This window comes from Panulirus ornatus, chromosome 14 (assembly GCF_036320965.1).
Source record: "Panulirus ornatus isolate Po-2019 chromosome 14, ASM3632096v1, whole genome shotgun sequence".
Lineage (NCBI taxonomy): Eukaryota > Metazoa > Arthropoda > Malacostraca > Decapoda > Palinuridae > Panulirus > Panulirus ornatus.
Genome location: NC_092237.1, coordinates 15069598 through 15088860, shown reverse-complemented (window position 1 = coordinate 15088860; position 19263 = coordinate 15069598). Strand labels below are relative to the sequence as shown.

Here is a 19263-nt window from a genome sequence, read left to right as displayed (position 1 = left end):
ATATATATTTTTTTTTTTTTCATACGATTCGCCATTTCCCGCATTTGCGAGGTAGCGTTAAGAACAGAGGACTGGGCCTTAGAGGGAAAATCCTCACCTGGCCCCCTTCTCTGTTCCTTCTTTTGGAAAATTAAAAAAAACGAGAGGGGAGGATTTCCAGCCACCCGCTCCCTCCCCTTTTAGTCGCTTTCTATGACACGCAGTGAATACGTGGGAAGTATTCTTTCTCCCCTATCCCCAGGGATAATATAAATATATATATATATATATATATATATATATATATATATATATATATATATATATATATATATATATATATATATTTTTTTTTTCATACTATTCGCCATTTCCCGCGATAGCGAGGTAGCGTTAAGAACAGAGGACTGGGCCTTTTTTGGAATATCCTCACCTGGCCCCCTCTGTTCCTTCTTTTGGAAAATTAAAAAAAAAAAAAGAGAGAGGGGAGGATTTCCAGCCCCCCCGCTCCCTCCCCTTTTAGTCGCCTTCTACAACATGCAGGGAATACGTGGGATGTATTCTTAATCCCCTATCCGGAGGGATAATATATATATATATATATATATATATATATATATATATATATATATATATATATATATTTTTTTTTTTTTCTTTTTATACTTTGTCGCTGTCTCCCGCGTTTGCGAGGTAGCGCAAGGAAACAGACGAAAGAAATGGCCCAACCCACCCCCATACACATGCCTTGATTCAATCCACTGACAGCACGTCAACCCCGGTATACCACATCGCTCCAATTCACTCTATTCTTTGCCCTCCTTTCACCCTCCTGCATGTTCAGGCCCCGATCACTCAAAATCTTTTTCACTCCATCTTTCCACCTCCAATTTGGTCTCCCTCTTCTCCTCGTTCCCTCCACCTCCGACACATATATCCTCTTGGTCAATCTTTCCTCACTCATTATCTCCATGTGACCAAACCATTTCAAAACACCCTCTTCTGCTCTCTCAACCACGCTCTTTTTATTTCCACACATCTCTCTTACCCTTATGTTACTTACTTGATCATACCACCTCACACCACACATTGTCCTCAAACATCTCATTTCCAGCACATCCATCCTCCTGCGCACAACTCTATCCATAGTCCACGCCTCGCAACCATACAACATTGTTGGAACCACTATTCCTTCAAACAACCCATTTTTGCTTTCCGAGATAATGTTCTCGACTTCCAGAGTGGTTAAATTGATGAGAACTACTATTGACGTTTGTGTAAATAAATTATACATTTCCCTTTTCCATAGCCAGAGGTTGAACCATTATGTGACATTCATTTTTTCATTTCATTTCAAGCTAGAAGTTTCAGTTTTCTAAATTATTTCTTACATTTTTCATATGTATATATATGTATATGTGTGTGTGTGTATGTGTGCGTATGTGTGTATACGTATGTGTATATATATATATATATATATATATATATATATATATATATATATATATATATATATATTATCCCTGGGGATAGGGGTGGAGGAATACTTCCCACGCATTCCTCGCGTGTCGTAGAAGGCGACTAGAGGGGACGGGAGCGGGGGGCCAGAAATCCTCCCCTCCTTGTATTTTTTAACTTTCTAAAATGGGAAAAGGAAGAAGGAGTCACGCGGGGAGTGCTCATCCTCCTCGAAGGCTCAGACTGGGGTGTCTAAATGTGTGTGGAAGTAACCAAGATGTGAAAAAAGGAGAGATAGGGAGTATGTTTGAGGAAAGGAACCTGGATGTTTTGGCTCTGAGTGAAACGAAGCTCAAGGGTAAAGGGGAAGAGTGGTTTGGGAATGTCTTGGGAGTAAAGTCAGGGGTTAGTGAGAGGACAAGAGCAAGGGAAGGAGTAGCAGTACTCCTGAAACAGGAGTTGTGGGAGTATGTGATAGAATGTAAGAAAGTAAATTCTCGATTAATATGGGTAAAACTGAAAGTTGATGGAGAGAGATGGGTGATTATTGGTGCATATGCACCTGGGCATGAGAAGAAAGATCATGAGAGGCAAGTGTTTTGGGAGCAGCTGAATGAGTGTGTTAGTGGTTTTGATGCACGAGACCGGGTTATAGTGATGGGTGATTTGAATGCAAAGGTGAGTAATGTGGCAGTTGAGGGAATAATTGGTATACATGGGGTGTTCAGTGTTGTAAATGGAAATGGTGAAGAGCTTGTAGATTTATGTGCTGAAAAAGGACTGGTGATTGGGAATACCTGGTTTAAAAAGCGAGATATACATAAGTATATGTATGTAAGTAGGAGAGATGGCCAGAGAGTGTTATTGGATTACGTGTTAATTGACAGGCGCGCGAAAGAGAGACTTTTGGATGTTGATGTGCTGAGAGGTGCAACTGGAGGGATGTCTGATCATTATCTTGTGGAGGCTAAGGTGAAGATTTGTATGGGTTTTCAGAAAAGAAGAGTGAATGTTGGGGTGAAGAGGGTGGTGAGAGTAAGTGAGCTTGGGAAGGAGACTTGTGTGAGGAAGTACTAGGAGAGACTGAGTACAGAATGGAAAAAGGTGAGAACAATGGAAGTAAGAGGAGTGGGGGAGGAATGGGATGTATTTAGGGAATCAGTGATGGATTGCACAAAAGATGCTTGTGGCATGAGAAGAGTGGGAGGTGGGTTGATTAGAAAGGGTAGTGAGTGGTGGGATGAAGAAGTAAGATTATTAGTGAAAGAGAAGAGAGAGGCATTTGGACGATTTTTGCAGGGAAAAAATGCAATTGAGTGGGAGATGTATAAAAGAAAGAGACAGGAGGTCAAGAGAAAGGTTCAAGAGGTGAAAAAGAGGGCAAATGAGAGTTGGGGTGAGAGAGTATCATTAAATTTTAGGGAGAATAAAAAGATGTTCTGGAAGGAGGTAAATAAAATGCGTAAGACAAGGGAGCAAATGGGAACTTCAGTGAAGGGCGCAAATGAGGAGGTGATTACAAGTAGTGGTGATGTGAGAAGGAGATGGAGTGAGTATTTTGAAGGTTTGTTGAATGTGTTTGATGATAGAGTGGCAGATATAGGGTGTTTTGGTCGAGGTGGTGTGCAAAGTGAGAGGGTTAGGGAAAACGATTTGGTAAACAGAGAAGAGGTAGTAAAAGCTTTGCGGAAGATGAAAGCCGGCAAGGCAGCAGGTTTGGATGGTATTGCAGTGGAATTTATGAAAAAAGGGGGTGACTGTATTATTGACTGGTTGGTAAGGTTATTTAATGTATGTATGACTCATAGTGAGGTGCCTGAGGATTGGTGGAATGCGTGCATAGTGCCATTGTACAAAGGCAAAGGGGATAAAAGTGAGTGCTCAAATTACAGAGGTATAAGTTTGTTGAGTATTCCTGGTAAATTATATGGGAGGGTATTGATTGAGAGGGTGAAGGCGTGTACAGAGCATCAGATTGGAGAAGAGCAGTGTGGTTTCAGAAGTGGTAGAGGATGTGTGGATCAGGTGTTTGCTTTGAAGAATGTATGTGAGAAATACTTAGAAAAGCAAATGGATTTGTATGTAGCATTTATGGATCTGGAGAAGGCATATGATAGAGTTGATAGAGATGCTCTGTGGAAGGTATTAAGAATATATGGTGTGGGAGGCAAGTTGTTAGAAGCAGTGAAAAGTTTTTATCGAGGATGTAAGGCATGTGTACGTGTAGGAAGAGAGGAAAGTGATTGGTTCTCAGTGAAAGTAGGTTTGCGGTAGGGGTGTGTGATGTCTCCATGGTTGTTTAATTTGTTTATGGATGGGGTTGTTAGGGAGGTGAATGCAAGAGTTTTGGAAAGAGGGGCAAGTATGAAGTCTGTTGGGGATGAGAGAGCTTGGGAAGTGAGTCAGTTGTTGTTCGCTGATGATACAGCACTGGTGGCTGATTCATGTGAGAAACTGCAGAAGCTGGTGACTGAGTTTGGTAAAGTGTGTGAAAGAAGAAAGTTAAGAGTAAATGTGAATAAGAGCAAGGTAATTAGGTACAGTAGGGTTGAGGGTCAAGTCAATTGGGAGGTAAGTTTGAATGGAGAAAAACTGGACGAAGTAAAGTGTTTTAGATATCTAGGAGTGGATCTGGCAGCGGATGGAACCATGGAAGCAGAAGTGGATCATAGGGTGGGGGAGGGGGCAAAAATCCTGGGAGCCTTGAAGAATGTGTGGAAGTCGAGAACATTATCTCGGAAAGCAAAAATGGGTATGTTTTAAGGAATAGTATTTCCAACAATGTTGTATGGTTACGAGGTGTGGGCTATGGATAGAGTTGTGCGCAGGAGGATGGATGTGCTGGAAATGAGATGTTTGAGGACAATGTGTGGTGTGAGGTGGTTTGATCGAGTAAGTAACATAAGGGTAAGAGAGATGTGTGGAAATAAAAAGAGCGTGGTTGAGAGAGCAGAAGAGGATGTTTTGAAATGGTTTGGGCACATGGAGAGAATGAGTGAGGAAAGATTGACCAAGAGGATATATGTGTCGGAGGTGGAGGGAATGAGGAGAAGTGGGAGACCAAATTGGAGATGGAAAGATGGAGTGAAAAAGATTTTGTGTGACTGGGGCCTGAACATGCAGGAGGGTGAAAGGAGGGCAAGGAATAGAGTGAATTGGATCGATGTGGTATACCGGGGTTGACGTTCTTTCAGTGGATTGAATCAGGGCATGTGAAGCGTCTGGGGTAAACCATGGAAAGCTGTGTAGATATGTATATTTGCGTGTGTGGACGTATGTATATACATGTGTATGGGGGTGGGTTGGGCCATTTCTTTCGTCTGTTTCCTTGCGCTACCTCGCAAACGCGGGAGACAGCGACAAAGCAAAAAAACAAAAGATATTTACTTTATATATTATACATAATCCCCGTTGTCTACATCAGCGAGGTAGTGCTAGGAAACAGATGAAGAATTGCCCATCCACTCATATACACATATTTACATAAACTTCCATATACGCAAATATACATACATATACTTATCATCATACACACACACACTCAGACATATACATATATACACATGTACATGTTCATACTTGCTTGCCTTTGTCCATTCCCATTGCTACCCTGCCCCACAGGAAACAGCAAGGTGGCACCAGGAAAACAGGCAAAATTGGCCACATTTGTTCAAACTTAGTCTCTGTCTGTCATATGCAGTGCACGGAAACCACAGCTCCCTATCTACATCCAGGCCCCACAGACCTTTCCATGGTTTGCCCTAGACGCTTCACATGCCCTGTTTTAGTCAATTGATAGCATGTCGACCCTGGTATGCCACATTGTTCTAGTTCATTCTATTCCTTGCACACCTCTCACCCTCCTCTATGTTCAGGCCTCGATCACTCAGGATCTTTTTCACTCCATCCTTCCACCTCCAATATGGTCTCCCACTTTTCTGTGTCCCCTTGTCCTCTGACACATATATCCTCTTTGTCAATATTTCCTCACTCATTCTCTCCATATATCCAAACCATTTCAACACACCCTCTTCTGCTCTTTCATCCACACTTTTTATTCCCACGCATCTCTCTTACCCTTTCATCACTTACTCGATCAAACCACCTCGCACCACATATTGTCCTCAAACATTTCATTTCCAACACATCCACCCTCCTTTATACAAGGCTATCTATAGCTTGTGCCTCGCAACCATATAACGTTGGAATTACCATTCCTTCAAACATGCCCATTTTTGCTTTCCAAGATAACAGCTGACTCCTTTCTCAGGCCCTCTCATTCCCAGGAGACTGCATACTTGCCCCTCTCTCCAAAACTCTTGCATTTACCTCCCTGACCACCCCATCCATAAACAAATTATACAACCACTGGGACATCACACACCCCTGCCACAGACCAACATTCACTGGGAACCAATCACTCTCCTCTCTTCCTACTCATTCGCATGCCTTACATCCTTGGTAAAAACTTTTCACTGCTTCTGGCAACTTGCCTCCCATGCCATATACCCTTAAGACCTTCCACAAAGCATCTCTATCAACCCTGTCATGTACCTTCTCCAGTTCCATTATTATTATTGATATTATTATTTATCTCCGAGGATAGGGGAGAAAGAATACTTTCTGCATATTCCCTGCATGCCGTAGAAGGCGACTAAAAGAGTAGGGAGGAGAGGGCTGGAAATCCTCCCCTTTAGTTTTTGCTTTTCCAAAAAAGGGAACAGAGAGGAGGGCCAAGTGAGGATTTTCCCTCTTGAGGTCAGTCCTTTGTTCTTGACACTACCTTGCTAATGCAGGAAATGGCGAATATGTATGAAGAAAATATATCATTTGTTTTTATTCATTTATTTATTATACTTGACTGCTATTTCCCACTTCAGTGAGGAAGTGCCAGGAAACAGATGAAGATTGGCCCATCCACTCACATACACATTTATACACATAAATGCCCCTATACACACATATACATACATGTACACATATAGATACATATATATACACATATACAGATATATACATATATACACATGTACATATTCATACTTGCTTGCTTTCATTCATTCTTGGCTCTACCACACCCCACAGGAAACAGCATCCCCCCCCCCTCTCAGCGAGGTAGCGCTAGGAAAACAGACAAAAAGGCCACATTCGTTCATTTTTATAGTTGTCTTGCGTAATGCACTGAAACCACAACTCTCTATCCACATCCATCCCCATGGACCTTTCCATGGCGTACCCTGGACATTTCACATGCCTTGGTTCAGTCCATTGACAGCACGTCGACCCCGGTATGCCACATTGTTTCAATTCACTCTCTTCCTTGCTTGCCTCTCACCCTCTTGAATGTTCAGACCCTGATTGCTTAAAATCTTTTTCACTCCATCCTTCCACCTTCAATTTGGTGTCCTGCTTCTCCTTCTTCCTCCACCTCTGACTCATATATTCTCTTTGTTAATGTTTCCCCACTCATTCTCTCCACATGTCCAAACCCTTTCAACACACCCTCTTATATATAAGAGTGTATATGTTTCTATCCCAAGATCCCCGTGTATTGGGCTTCTGCGGTTAGAGAGTTGAAGCAAGAATAGGTAGAGAGAAAAGAAACCATGAGATGGATAAACAAACCTGGCCATTGATGACTTACCTCATACTGCAATATTGGTTCACTTTTTTCTCTTCTGTAGGTATTTCTTTGGATTTTGCTCATGAGAGGTAGCTGTACGTTTTCCTCCGCCACTAGCTAGATCACACAGTACTCAGTAAGCTGTTGCCTTAGGTGATTACTGCATGGCCTTGGGATCTCAAGGATGGGCTGATTTAATTAACTGCTCCTTTCCCCACACCTTGAAGTTTTGGAACTCTACCCTTTCATGTCTTTCCCGATATATGTGACCTGGCACATTTTGTAAAGACAGGTTCTTTACTTCCCCCAAAATTCTTAATTACTTTTCCTTGATGTGGACTTTTGTCAATTATTGGAAATTCCAGTGTAAAATAAGAAAGAAAGAATTGTTGAATGAGGGTTATTCTGTGTAAGACACAGGAGTTGAAGGTTAATGCCTATAGAAGTAAGATGATCATTTTTGAAAGGGACTAGATTTTGGAATGGTAAGAAGGAATAGAGTAGTATGCTAAGAAGGGAATGTCAGGATGGATAGTGAACTGTTAAATGAGAGTAAAGAATTTAAGTACAGTACATGGGTTCAGTTCTAAGCAAAATAGCAAAATAGAAGGAAAATAAAGGAATGAGTTGCCTAGTGGTGAAATATGACTAGATCCTCAAGGATCCTTTGGGAATATGATGCAAAAAGAGATTCTCTTGCTATGAACGTGAAAAATGCACAAGAGACAGCAGAGTTTTGGTAACCCTAACCAAAGAGTGTGAAATACAAATACAGACTTTAACAGACAAGTGTTGTATTTAGGCTACTGACTCAAGTTTATTGTGTACTTGGGGTGCTTCTAAAGTTAACAGATGTGGTTGGGTCAGTAGTGCTTGATTCAGGAGTGAGATAGAAGGAAGTAGTGCAAGAACAGTAACTGATAACTTATGAAGAGAAAATGAGGGTGGAATGGAGCATCAGAGATATGGATAGACAAATTAATGAAGTCTTTTAAAGATCAACATATTAGAAGTAAAAGGTAAAGAATAGAATGTGCTCTCCCTTTAGCATTGGATTTATCGAGTTTAGGTAATTCTCTTCTTAAATTTTCTGAAATCCTGCTATCTGTTTAGTGCACTCTGGTTAGTTCATAGGATTAGGTTCTTGAACCTCATGCAAACCAGTAAACCATGGAAAATAGCTTTTGGGATATACAGATAGATTTCTGCTATGTATATACCTTTGTGCCAAAGCAAAGTAAAGGCTATTAGATAGAAAAATATACCTTATTTACCTTCACTGTCTGCTAATACTCTATACCTTTAAGTGCTATTGTGATAGCTGGTGTACAGAGTATGACATGGACAAATGTGACACTGAGATTTTAAATTCAAAGTTCCATCCAGCACTTTCCAGTTGTACACTAATCAGATAATTGTACCTAGCCAACAAAAATATTTTACATCCTTAAATTGTGAGTTCTGTAATGTATGAGATGGATAACAGTTGCTGATTTGATTATAAAAATGCATTTGTAGTATAAAGTTGAAGCAAAGAATTATGCAAACAGATATATTCTCTTAAGATGTACGTTTTCTTGCTTTTACAATCAACCTAATTACTAGAATTTGAATATATTCTTCCTCTAGTTATCATTCCTTACAGTTCTTTTTTACTTTTGGTTTACAGGTATGTGTGTTTATTCCTTTCTTGATGAGGATGAAATCAGAGTTCCAGTCTCGCATAACCTCTGTTGAACGGATCATAGAATATGCCTATGTGAGTTTTGTTGATATTTGTGTATTTATATACAATTTGCTGTAGGAGTTAGTTTGATATCATCCCCATGCTAATGGACTAACTATGGGGAAGGGTGGTCCATCAGAAGTCAAGGTATGAAACATTCCAAATTTTTCCAAGGAACATTGATAAATGAAATATTGATAAGGCTCAGATTGGTGTTTCTGAATGTGTGGATGTAACCAAGATGGGAAGAAAGGAGAGATAGGTAGTTTGGAAAGAAACCTGGATGTTCTGACTGAGTGAAACAAAGCTCAGTGGTAAAAGGGGAAGAGTGGTTTGGAAATGTCATGGGAGTAAAGTCAGGGGTCAGTAAGAGGACAAGAGCTAAGGAATGAGTAGTACTACTCCTGAAGCAGGAGTTGTAGGAGTGTGTGATAGAGTGTAAAGAAGTAAATTCCAGATTGATGTGGGTTAAACTGAAAGTCGATGGCAAAAGGTGGGTGATTATTGGTGCTCATGCACCTGGTCATAAGAAGAAAGATCATGAGAAGCAAGTGTTTTGGGAGCAGCTGAGTGAGTGTGTCAGCAGTTTTGGTGCACAAGACAGGGTATTAGTGATGGGTGAATTGATGCAAAGGTGAGTAATGTGGCAATTGAGGGTATAATTGGTGTGCATGGGGTATTCAGTGTTATGAATGGAAATGGTGAAGAGCTGATGGAGTTGGATGCTGAAAAAAGACTGGTAGTTAGGAATACCTGGTGTAGAAAGAGATACACACAAGTATACATATGGGAGTAAGAAAGATGGTCATTGGGCATTATTAGATTATGTATTAATTGATAGTTGTGTAAAAGAGAGACTTTTGGACGTAAATGTGCTGAGAGGGGCAGCTGGTGGCATGGCTGATCACTATCTCATGGAGATGAGGATGAAGATTTGTAGAAGTTTCAGAGAAAAAGGAGACTGTGTTGGGGAGATGAGAGTAGTGAGAGTTAGGGAGCTTGGAAAGGAGATTTTTGTGAAGTAATACCATTAGAGATTAAGTGTAGAATAACAAAAGGTGAGAACAATTGAAGTGAGGGTAGAGGATAAGGAATCTGATGTATTTAGGGAAGCAGTGATGGCAAGTGCGAGAGATGCATAAGGCATGAGAAAAGCAGAAGGACAGATTAGAAAGGGTAGTGAATGGTGGAATGAAGATGTAAAGTTGATTGTGAAAGAGAAAAGAGAGACAAAGGAGTGCAAATGACTAGGGGATGTATAAGAGGTCAAGAGGAAGGTGCAGGGGTTGAGAAAGAGGGCAAATGAGAGTTGGGGTGAGAGAGTATCATTATACTTTAGGGAGAATAAAAGGATTTTTAGAATGAGGTAAATAACGTGCAAAAGACAAGAGAACAAATGGAAACATTTATGAAGGAGGAAGTGATAACAGGTAGTGATGGAGTGAGTATTTTTAAGGTTTGTTGAATGTGTTTGATGATAGAATGGCAGATGTAGGGTGTTTTGGTCAGGGTGGTGTGCAAAGTGAGAGAGTCAGGGAGAGTGGTTTGACGAAGAGAGGAGATGGCAAAAGCCCTGCAGATGAAATCTGGCAAGGTGGCATGAGTGGATGGTATTGCAGTAGAATTTATTAAGAAAGGGAGTGACTCTGTTGTTGATTGGTTGATAAGGATTTTTATTGTATATATGGATCATGGTGAAATGCTTGAGGATTGGAAGAATGCATGTATAGTGCCATTTTATGAAGGCAAAGGGGGATAAAGGTGAGTGTTCAAACTACTGAGGCATAAGTTTGTTGAGTATTCCTGGAAAATTGTATGGGAGGGTATTGATCATGAGGGTCAAGGCATGTACAGAGCATCAGATTGTGGGAAAGCATCAAGGTTTCAGAAGTGGTAGAGGATATATGAATCAGGGGTTTGCTTTGAAGAATGTTAGAAATACTTAGAAAAACAGTTGGATATGTATGTAGCATTTATGGATCTGGAGAAGGCATATGATAGGGTTGGTAGAGATGCTTTGTGAAAGGTTTTGAGAATATATAGTGTAGGAGGTAAGCTGCTAGAATCAGTCAGAAGTTTTATTAAGGGTGTAATGCATGTGTATGAGTAAGAAGAGAGGAGAGTGATTGGTTCCCAGTCATTGGCAAAGGTGTGCGATTCCACCATAGTTGTTTAATTTGTCTATGGAGAGAGGGGCAGATATGCAGTCTATTGGGAATGAGAGGGCCTGGGAAGTGAGTCATTTATTTTTTGCTGATGATACAGTATCATTAAACTTCAGGGAAAGTAGGATGTTTTGGAAGAAAGGTAATAATGTGAGAAAAATAAGAAAACAAATGGGAACATCAGTGGGGGGTCAAATGGGAGGTGGCAATAGGCAGTGATGAGCTTAGGAGATGGAGTTTGTACTTTGAATGATTGTTGAATGTGTTTGATGATAGGATGGCAGATGTAGGTAGGCAATAGGCAGTGATGAGCTTAGGAGATGGAGTGTGTAATTTGAATGATTGTTGAATGTGTTTGATGATAGGATGGCAGATTCAGGGTATTTGGGTTCAGGGAGGGGGGTTATGCAAAATGAGAGATTATGGAAAGTAGTTGCTTGAAGAGAGAAGTGGTAAATGCTTTGCATAGGATTAATGTAGCAGTGCAGTTGAGGTGGATGGTATTGCAGTTGAATTTTTTGTGTATGTATGAATTACTGTGAGGTTCTTGAGAATTGGCATAATGCATTATAGTACCACTGTATAAAGGCAAGGGGACACAGATGAATGTTCAAATTACAAAGGTTTGTCGAGTATGCTTGGTTAGTTGTATAAGAGAGTCGTGATTGAGAGGGGGAAGACATACGGAGCATCAGATTGGCATCAGGTTGAGGAGGAACAATGTGGATTCAGGAGTAGTAGAGGGTGTCCGGGTGTATGAGAAATACTTAGAGAAACAGAAGGATTCATGTGTGGCATTTATAGATCTCGAGAAAGCATTACATATGTTTTATAGAGATACCTTTTGGAAAAAGGTTTTATGAATATTTGGTGCTGGAGAAAAACAACTAGGAACAGTGAGAAGTTTTTATTGAGGGTGTAAGGTATATGTACAAGTAGGGAGAGAGGAGAGAGAGTGGTTCCAGATGAAGCTTTGTGTGCAGCAGGATGTGTGATGTCACCATGTCTTTTTGATTTGTATATTGTTGGAGTTGAGAGGGAGATAAATGCAAGGGTCTTGGAGAGAAGGGAAAGTATACAGTCTGTAGTGAGTGAGGGGAGCCTGAGAATTCAGTAGTTGTTTGCTGATGATACAGCACTAGCCAGATTCAGGTGAGAAACTGCAGATGTTGGTAACTGAGTGTGGGAGGGTGTGTGAAAGGAAGATATTGAGAGTAAGTGTGAATAAAAGCAAAGTTATGAGGTTTAGGAGGACAGAGGAATGGGTTAGTTGGGATGTAAGTTTGAATGCAGAATATTTGGAGGAAGTGAAGTGTTTTAGTTACCCAGGAGTGGAGATGGCAGTTATTAGAATCATAGAAGTGGGACAGATTGGATGAGGGGGCAAAGGTGTTAGAGGCATTAAGGAATGTGTGGAAAGAGAGGTAATTATCTGGTTAGAGCAAGAATGGATATGTTTGAAGGTATAGTAGTCCCAGTGATGTTGTATGGATATGATGCATGGGCTATAGATGAGGATGTGTTCACATGGATGAATGTGTTAGAAATGAAATATTTGAGGACATTATGTGGTGTGAGGTGGTTTGATTGAGTATTTGATAAAAGGGAAAGAGAATGGTGTGGAAATAAGAAGAGTGTAGTTGATAGAGCTGAAGAGAGTGTACTGAAATTTTTTAGATATATGGAGGGAAAGACTGAGATGGATATCTGTAGTTGAAGTGAAGGGAACAAGGAGAAGGGGTAGACCAAATTGGAGACAGAAGGATGGGATGAAAAATATTTTGAGTTCTTGGGCCTGAGCATGCAGGGAAGTGAAAGGTGTGCACGGGATCGAGTGACATAGAATGATCTGGTATACTGGTGTGTGTGTGTGTGTGTGAGAAGGGGTGGGATAACTTGCTGTCAATGGATTGAACCAGGTCATATGAAGTGGCCAGAGGAAACCCATGGAAAGGTCTGAAGTAGCCAAGTTAAGTTTTACTCAAGAGTCTCATTCAGCTGTTTCTGATGCTAACTTGCTGATGCAGGGAGAGATGTACAGGTTTAAAAGGAAAATATTATTATTACTGTATTTTCTGGGTTTTTTTTTAGCATTATTACTGTATTATCTGGTTCTTTTTAGCACTTTCTTAGATTTTATTGTTTCTTGTTCTTGCTGAGCTTTTGATTATTGTTTTATGATGAGTTTATTTTGCCAATGCTTATTGTGACTTTGATGATCATCATTTTCAAATCCAGATTATTTTATGATTGCATAGTTTTTAATTTTACCTTTCAGATGTAACTTATTTTTTATTTATTTATTTTGCTTTGTCACTGTCTCCCGCACCTGTGAGGTAGTGCAAGGAAACAGACGAAAGAAATGGCCCAACCCACTCCCACACACATGCACACACACACACGTCCACACACGCAAACATACACACCCACACATCCCAACGTACAAACATATATACACACACAGACACACACATATACACACATGCACACAATTCACACTGTCTGCCCCTACTCACCCCCATCGCCACCCCGCCACACACGGAATAACATCCCCCTCCCCCCTCATGTGCGCGAGGCAGCGCCAGGAAAAGACAACAAAGGCCCCATTCGCTCACACTCAGTCTCCAGCTGTCATGCAATAATGCCCGAAACCACAGCTCCCTTTCCACATCCAGGCCCCACATAACTTTCCATGGTTTACCCCAGACGCTTCACATGCCCTGATTCAATCCATTGACAGCACGTCGACCCTGGTATACCACATTGATCCAGTTCACTCTATTCCTTGCCCGCCTTTCACCCTCCTGCATGTTCAGGCCCCGATCACTCAAAATCTTTTTCACTCCATCTTTCCACCTCCAATTTGGTCTCCCACTTCTCCTCGTTCCCTCCACCTTCAACATATATATCCTCTTGGTCAATCTTTCCTCACTCATTCTCTCCATGTGACCAAACCATTTCAAAACACCCTCTTCTGCTCTCTCAACCACGCTCTTTTTATTTCCACACATCTCTCTTACCCTTACATTACTTACTCGATCAAACCACCTCACACCACATATTGTCCTCAAACATTTAATTTCCAGCACATCCACCCTCCTGCGCACAACTCTATCCATAGCCCACGCCTCGCAACCATACAACATTGTTGGAACCACTATTCCTTCAAACATACCCATTTTTGCTTTAGGAGATAATGTTCTCGACTTCCACACATTCTTCAAGGCTCCCAGAATTTTCGCCCCCTCCCCCACCCTATGATTTACTTCCGCTTCCATCCACTGCCACATCCACTCCCAGATATCTAAAACACTTTACGTCCTCCAGTTTTTCTCCATTCAAACTTACCTCGCAATTGACTTGACCCTCAACCCTACTGTACTTAATAACCTTGCTCTTATTCACATTTACTCTTAACTTTCTTCTTTCACACACTTTATCAAACTCAGTCACCAGCTTCTGCAGTTTCTCAGTGATCACTTGTTCACACTCAGTCTCTAGCTGTCATGTAATAATTCACCGAAACCACAGCTCCCTTTCCACATCCAGGCCCCACACAACTTTCCATGGTTTACCCCAGATGCTTCACATGCCCTGGTTCAATCCATTGACAGTACGTCGACCCTGGTATACCACATCATTCCAATTCACTCTATTCCTTGCACGCCTTTCACCCTCCTGCATGTTCAGGCCCCGATCACTCAAAATCTTTTTCACTCCATCTTTCCACCTCCAATTTGGTCTCCCACTTCTCCTCGTTCCCTCCACTTCTGACACATATATCTCTTTGTCAATCTTTCCTCTCTCATTCACTCCATGTGACCAAACCATTTCAAAACACCCTCTTCTGCTCTCTCAACCACACTCGTTTTATTACCACACATCTCTCTTACCCTATTATCACTTACTCGATTAAACCACCTCACACCACGTATTGTCCTCAAACATCTCATTTCCAACACATCCACCCTCCTGTGCACAACTTTATCCATATCCCATGCCTCACAACCATACAACATTGTTGGAACCACTATTCCTTCAAACATAGCCATTTTTGCTTTCCGAGATAATGTTCTTGACTTCCACACATTCTTCAATGCTCCCAGAATTTCCACTCCCTCCCCCACCCTATGATTCACTTCTGCTTCCATGGTTCCATCCACTGCCAGATCCACTCCCAGATATCTAAAACACTTTACTTCCTCCAGTTTTTCTCCATTCAAACTTACCTCCCAATTGACTTGACCCTCAATCCTACTGTACCTAATAACCTTGCTCTTATTCACATTTACTCTTAACTTTCTTCTTTCACACACTTTACCAAACTCAGTCACCAGCTTCTGCAGTTTCTCACATGAATCAGCCACCAGCGCTGTATCATCAGCGAACAACAAGTGACTCACTTCCCAAGCTCTCTCATCCCCAGCAGACTGCATACTTGCCCCTCTTTCCAAAACTCTTGCATTCACCTCCCTAACAACCCCATCCATAAACAAATTAAACAACCATGGAGACATCACACACCCCTGCCGCAAACCTACATTCACTGAGAACCAATCACTTTCCTTTCTTCCTACACGTACACATGCCTTACATCTTCGATGTAACTTATAAATGCAAATATTGTGTTTCATGAGAGATTTTAAATTTCTGAAATTATGGTTCTTACTTCATTTTCAGTTGATTGCTTTGTGATAAGTTCACCCTGTTCTTGCTTGGCTTTTATACAATATAATCACCATTTTACTGTAAAACCCAAATGATTTTACTGTAGTATTATAATTAAGATTCACAGGAAGGTTAAAACATCTTCATAATCTCTCATCTGTTATTTAAAACCTCTTCAGTAGGAATAACAAGAACAGCACAAAGAGTTATATGAATATATCAAATGAAGAATAAGGTATCTCACCTGAACCACCAGTACTTAAGGTACAGGGTTTTACACATAATCCACCAGTACCTGAGGCAGGTGGTCCCAGGGCTAACTTATGATCTCATGTGCCACATGTCAGATCATAGGCTATTTTGTCCTTATGGTATTGTAGTTCTTACTCAAGTCTCTGCTGGTTGCTTCATTATGAGTTTACCTAATAGTTTTTGGCATTGCTATAATGTTGGTCATTATTTTGATAGCCAAATTACTTTAATAATGTTCATTCAGAGGAAAATGGTGATGTCTTCTCAAGATTTGTGTGGTTAAAGACCTCTTCAAAGGGAATAAAAAGAACAGTAATAAGAGTTATATAAACAAAACTAAATGAGGTATGAGGCTCTTCCTCAGACCCACTATTGCTTAAGGAATAAGGATCAACACTTATCCTGGCAGTACCTTAAGGAATACTTTGATCACAGAAAGTTGATCACAAGCCATTGAATCTATGAGTGGCAAACCTGTGAATGGCAGTCACACAAATGGCAAGGTAACCATGTTTGTTTAACTGTCTACTTTTAAAGTGTCCTCCAAGTCTTTCAGTATGATATATGCTCTTCACACTTTTGTAACTTGATTATGTTATGAATACTGCTATATTTAGTCACTTCTAGTTTTGAAGAACTGTTTTTATCGATTTAGAGATTTGTACAGGTGTATCTGCCAAAATTGTGTATATGCTTGATTTTGTGTTTGGGTTGCAATTCATGCCTTAGGGCCCCTATCTCTTAACCAGAGTTTGTGTACCTGTGCATATGTCTGATTACTTCTTTTGAATTAGCCTTCCATATGTATATGAAGATGGGAGTTTTGCACTCATGGTGTCCCATCTCTAAAACTCCAATTTCTATCTAGGAAAAACTGAATGTATATGATACATATTCATGTATCTCATATATGTCCATTAGGGTCACATGTTCTACCTATTCTTGTACTTTGTAGATTGCTCTTCACATCTTCAAACTTGGCAAAGAAATTATATGTTCAGGTATATCTCATATGATGTTAACTTGAACAACTTTCTCTCAGGAGCTTGCCAGTGAGGCCCCAAGGGAAATTCCATCTACTGAACCACCTCCAGGTTGGCCATTCAAGGGCAGCGTAGAACTTAAGGATGTTAAACTCCGTTACAGACCTGGACTGCCTTTGGTTCTTCATGGTATCAGTGCTTCCATCAAAGAAGGAGAGAAAATTGGTATTGTTGGACGAACTGGAGCAGGTATGTTTTATTTGAGGCATGTTAAGTTAAAGTACCTCTCCTGTTGAAATTATTTGCATAAAGACAACCTAGCCATAGGATTCTTTGCCCTCCTCAAACCTCTTGAATAAATGAGTAATACATTCAAGTGAGACACTGCAGAAATTTGTGACTGAGTTTGGAAAAGTGTGAAAGGAGAAAGTTGTGAGTAAATGTGAATGAGAGCAAGGTTATTAGGTTCAGTAAGGTTGAGGGACAAGTTAATTGGGATGTAAGTTTGCTGTCAGTGGATTGAACCAGGGTATGTGAAGCATCTGGGTATACCATAGAAAGGTCTGTGAGGCCTTGATGTGGACAGGGAGCTGTAGTTTCTGTGCATTACACATGACAGCTAGAGATTGAATGTGAATGAATGGGGTCTTTTTGTCTGTATTCCTGGCGCTACCTCACTGAAGCAGGGGATAGCGATGCTGTTTACCTGTAGGGGGGTAGTGAAGGGATTGGATGAAGGCTAGCAAGTATGAATATGCACATGTTTATATATGTAATGTCTGTGCATGTATGTGTATATGTGTGTATGTGGGCATTTATGTACAGATATGTGTATATGAGTAGGTGGGCCATTCTTTGTCTGTTTCCTGGTGCTACCTCGCTGATGCGGGAGACAGCGATTATGTATAATAGATAAAAAATGAATTAGTAAGGTGACTAAAAGGGGAGGGAGCGGGGGTCAGGAAATCCTCCCTTCCAGTTTTTACTTTTCCAAAAGAGGGAACAGAGAAAGGGGCCAAGTGAGGATTTTCTCTCTAAGGCTCAGTCCTCTGTTCTTAACGCTGCCTTGCTAATGCAGAAAATGGTGAATATGTATGAAAAAAAGAGGGCAAATGAGAGTTGGGGTGAGAGAGTATCATTAAATTTTAGGGAGAATAAAAAGATGTTTTTGAAGGAGGTAAATAGAGTGTGTAAGACAGGGAAACAAATGGGAACTTCAGTGAAGGGGGCTAATGGGGAGTTGATAACAAGTAGTGGTGATGTGACAAGGAGATGGAGTGAGTATTTTGAAGGTTTGTTGAATGTGTTTGATGATAAAGTGGCAGATATAGGGTGTTTTCGTCGAAGTGGTGTGCAAAGTGACAGGGTTAGGGAGAATGATTTGGTAAAAAGAGAAGAGTTAGTAAAAGCTTTGTGGAAGATGAAAGCCGGCAAGGCAGCAGGTTTGGATGGTATTGCAGTGGAATTTATTAAAAAAGGGGGTGACTGTATTGTTGACTGGTTGATAAGGATATTTGATGTATGTATGACTCATGGTGAGGTGTATGAGGATTGGTGGAGTGCTTGCATAGTGCCATTGTACAAAGGCAAAGGGGATAAAAGTGAGTGCTCAAATTACAGAGGTATAAGTTTGTTGAGTATTCCTGGGAAATTATATGGGAGGGTATTGATTGAAAGGGTGAAGGCATGTACAGAGCATCAGATTGGGGAAGAGCAGTGTGGTTTCAGAAGCGGTACAGGATGTGTGGATCAGGTGTTTGCTTTGAAGAATGTATGTGAGAAATACTTAGAAAAGCAAATGGATTTGTATGTAGCATTTATGGATATGGAGAAGGTATATGATAAGAGTTGATAGAGATGCTCTGTGGAAGGTATTAAGAATATATGGTGTGGGAGGCAAGTTGTTAGAAGCAGTGAAAAGTTTTTATCGAGGATGTAAGGCATGTGTACGTGTAGGAAGAGAGGAAAGTGATTGGTTCTCAGTGAATGTAGGTTTGTGGCAGGGATGTGTGATGTCTCCATGGTTGTTTAATTTGTTTATGGATGGGGTTGTTAGGGAGGTGAATGCAAGAGTTTTAGAAAGAGGGGCAAGTATGCAGTCTGTTGTTGATGAGAGAACTTAGGAAGTGAGTCAGTTGTTGTTCGCTGATGATACAGCGCTGGTGGCTGATTCCTGTGAGAAACTGCAGAAGCTGGTAACTGAGTTTGGTAAAGTGTGTGAAAGAAGAAAGCTGAGATTAAATGTGAATATGAGCATAGTTATTAGGTACAGTAGGGTTGAGGGACAATTCAATTGGGAGGTAAGTTTGAATGGAGAAAAACTGGAGGAAGTGAAGTGTTTTAGATATCTGTGAGTGGATTTGGCAGCGAATGGAACCATGGAAGTGGAAGTGAATCATTGGGTGGGGG

General features: G+C 40.8%; 1 protein-coding gene across 4 annotated transcripts in view; it reads left to right on the top strand.

The window, feature by feature from the left end:
• LOC139753328 (ATP-binding cassette sub-family C member 5-like) overlaps positions 1-19263 on the top strand; it is a 525518-nt gene that overhangs the window by 486370 nt on the left and 19885 nt on the right. For all 4 annotated transcript variants that reach the window (XM_071669664.1, XM_071669665.1, XM_071669663.1 and 1 more), the window contains 2 exons: positions 8730-8819; positions 16914-17103. In XM_071669664.1, coding sequence (XP_071525765.1) covers positions 8730-8819; positions 16914-17103 — 280 coding nt within the window. The remainder of the gene's footprint in view (positions 1-8729; positions 8820-16913; positions 17104-19263) is intronic.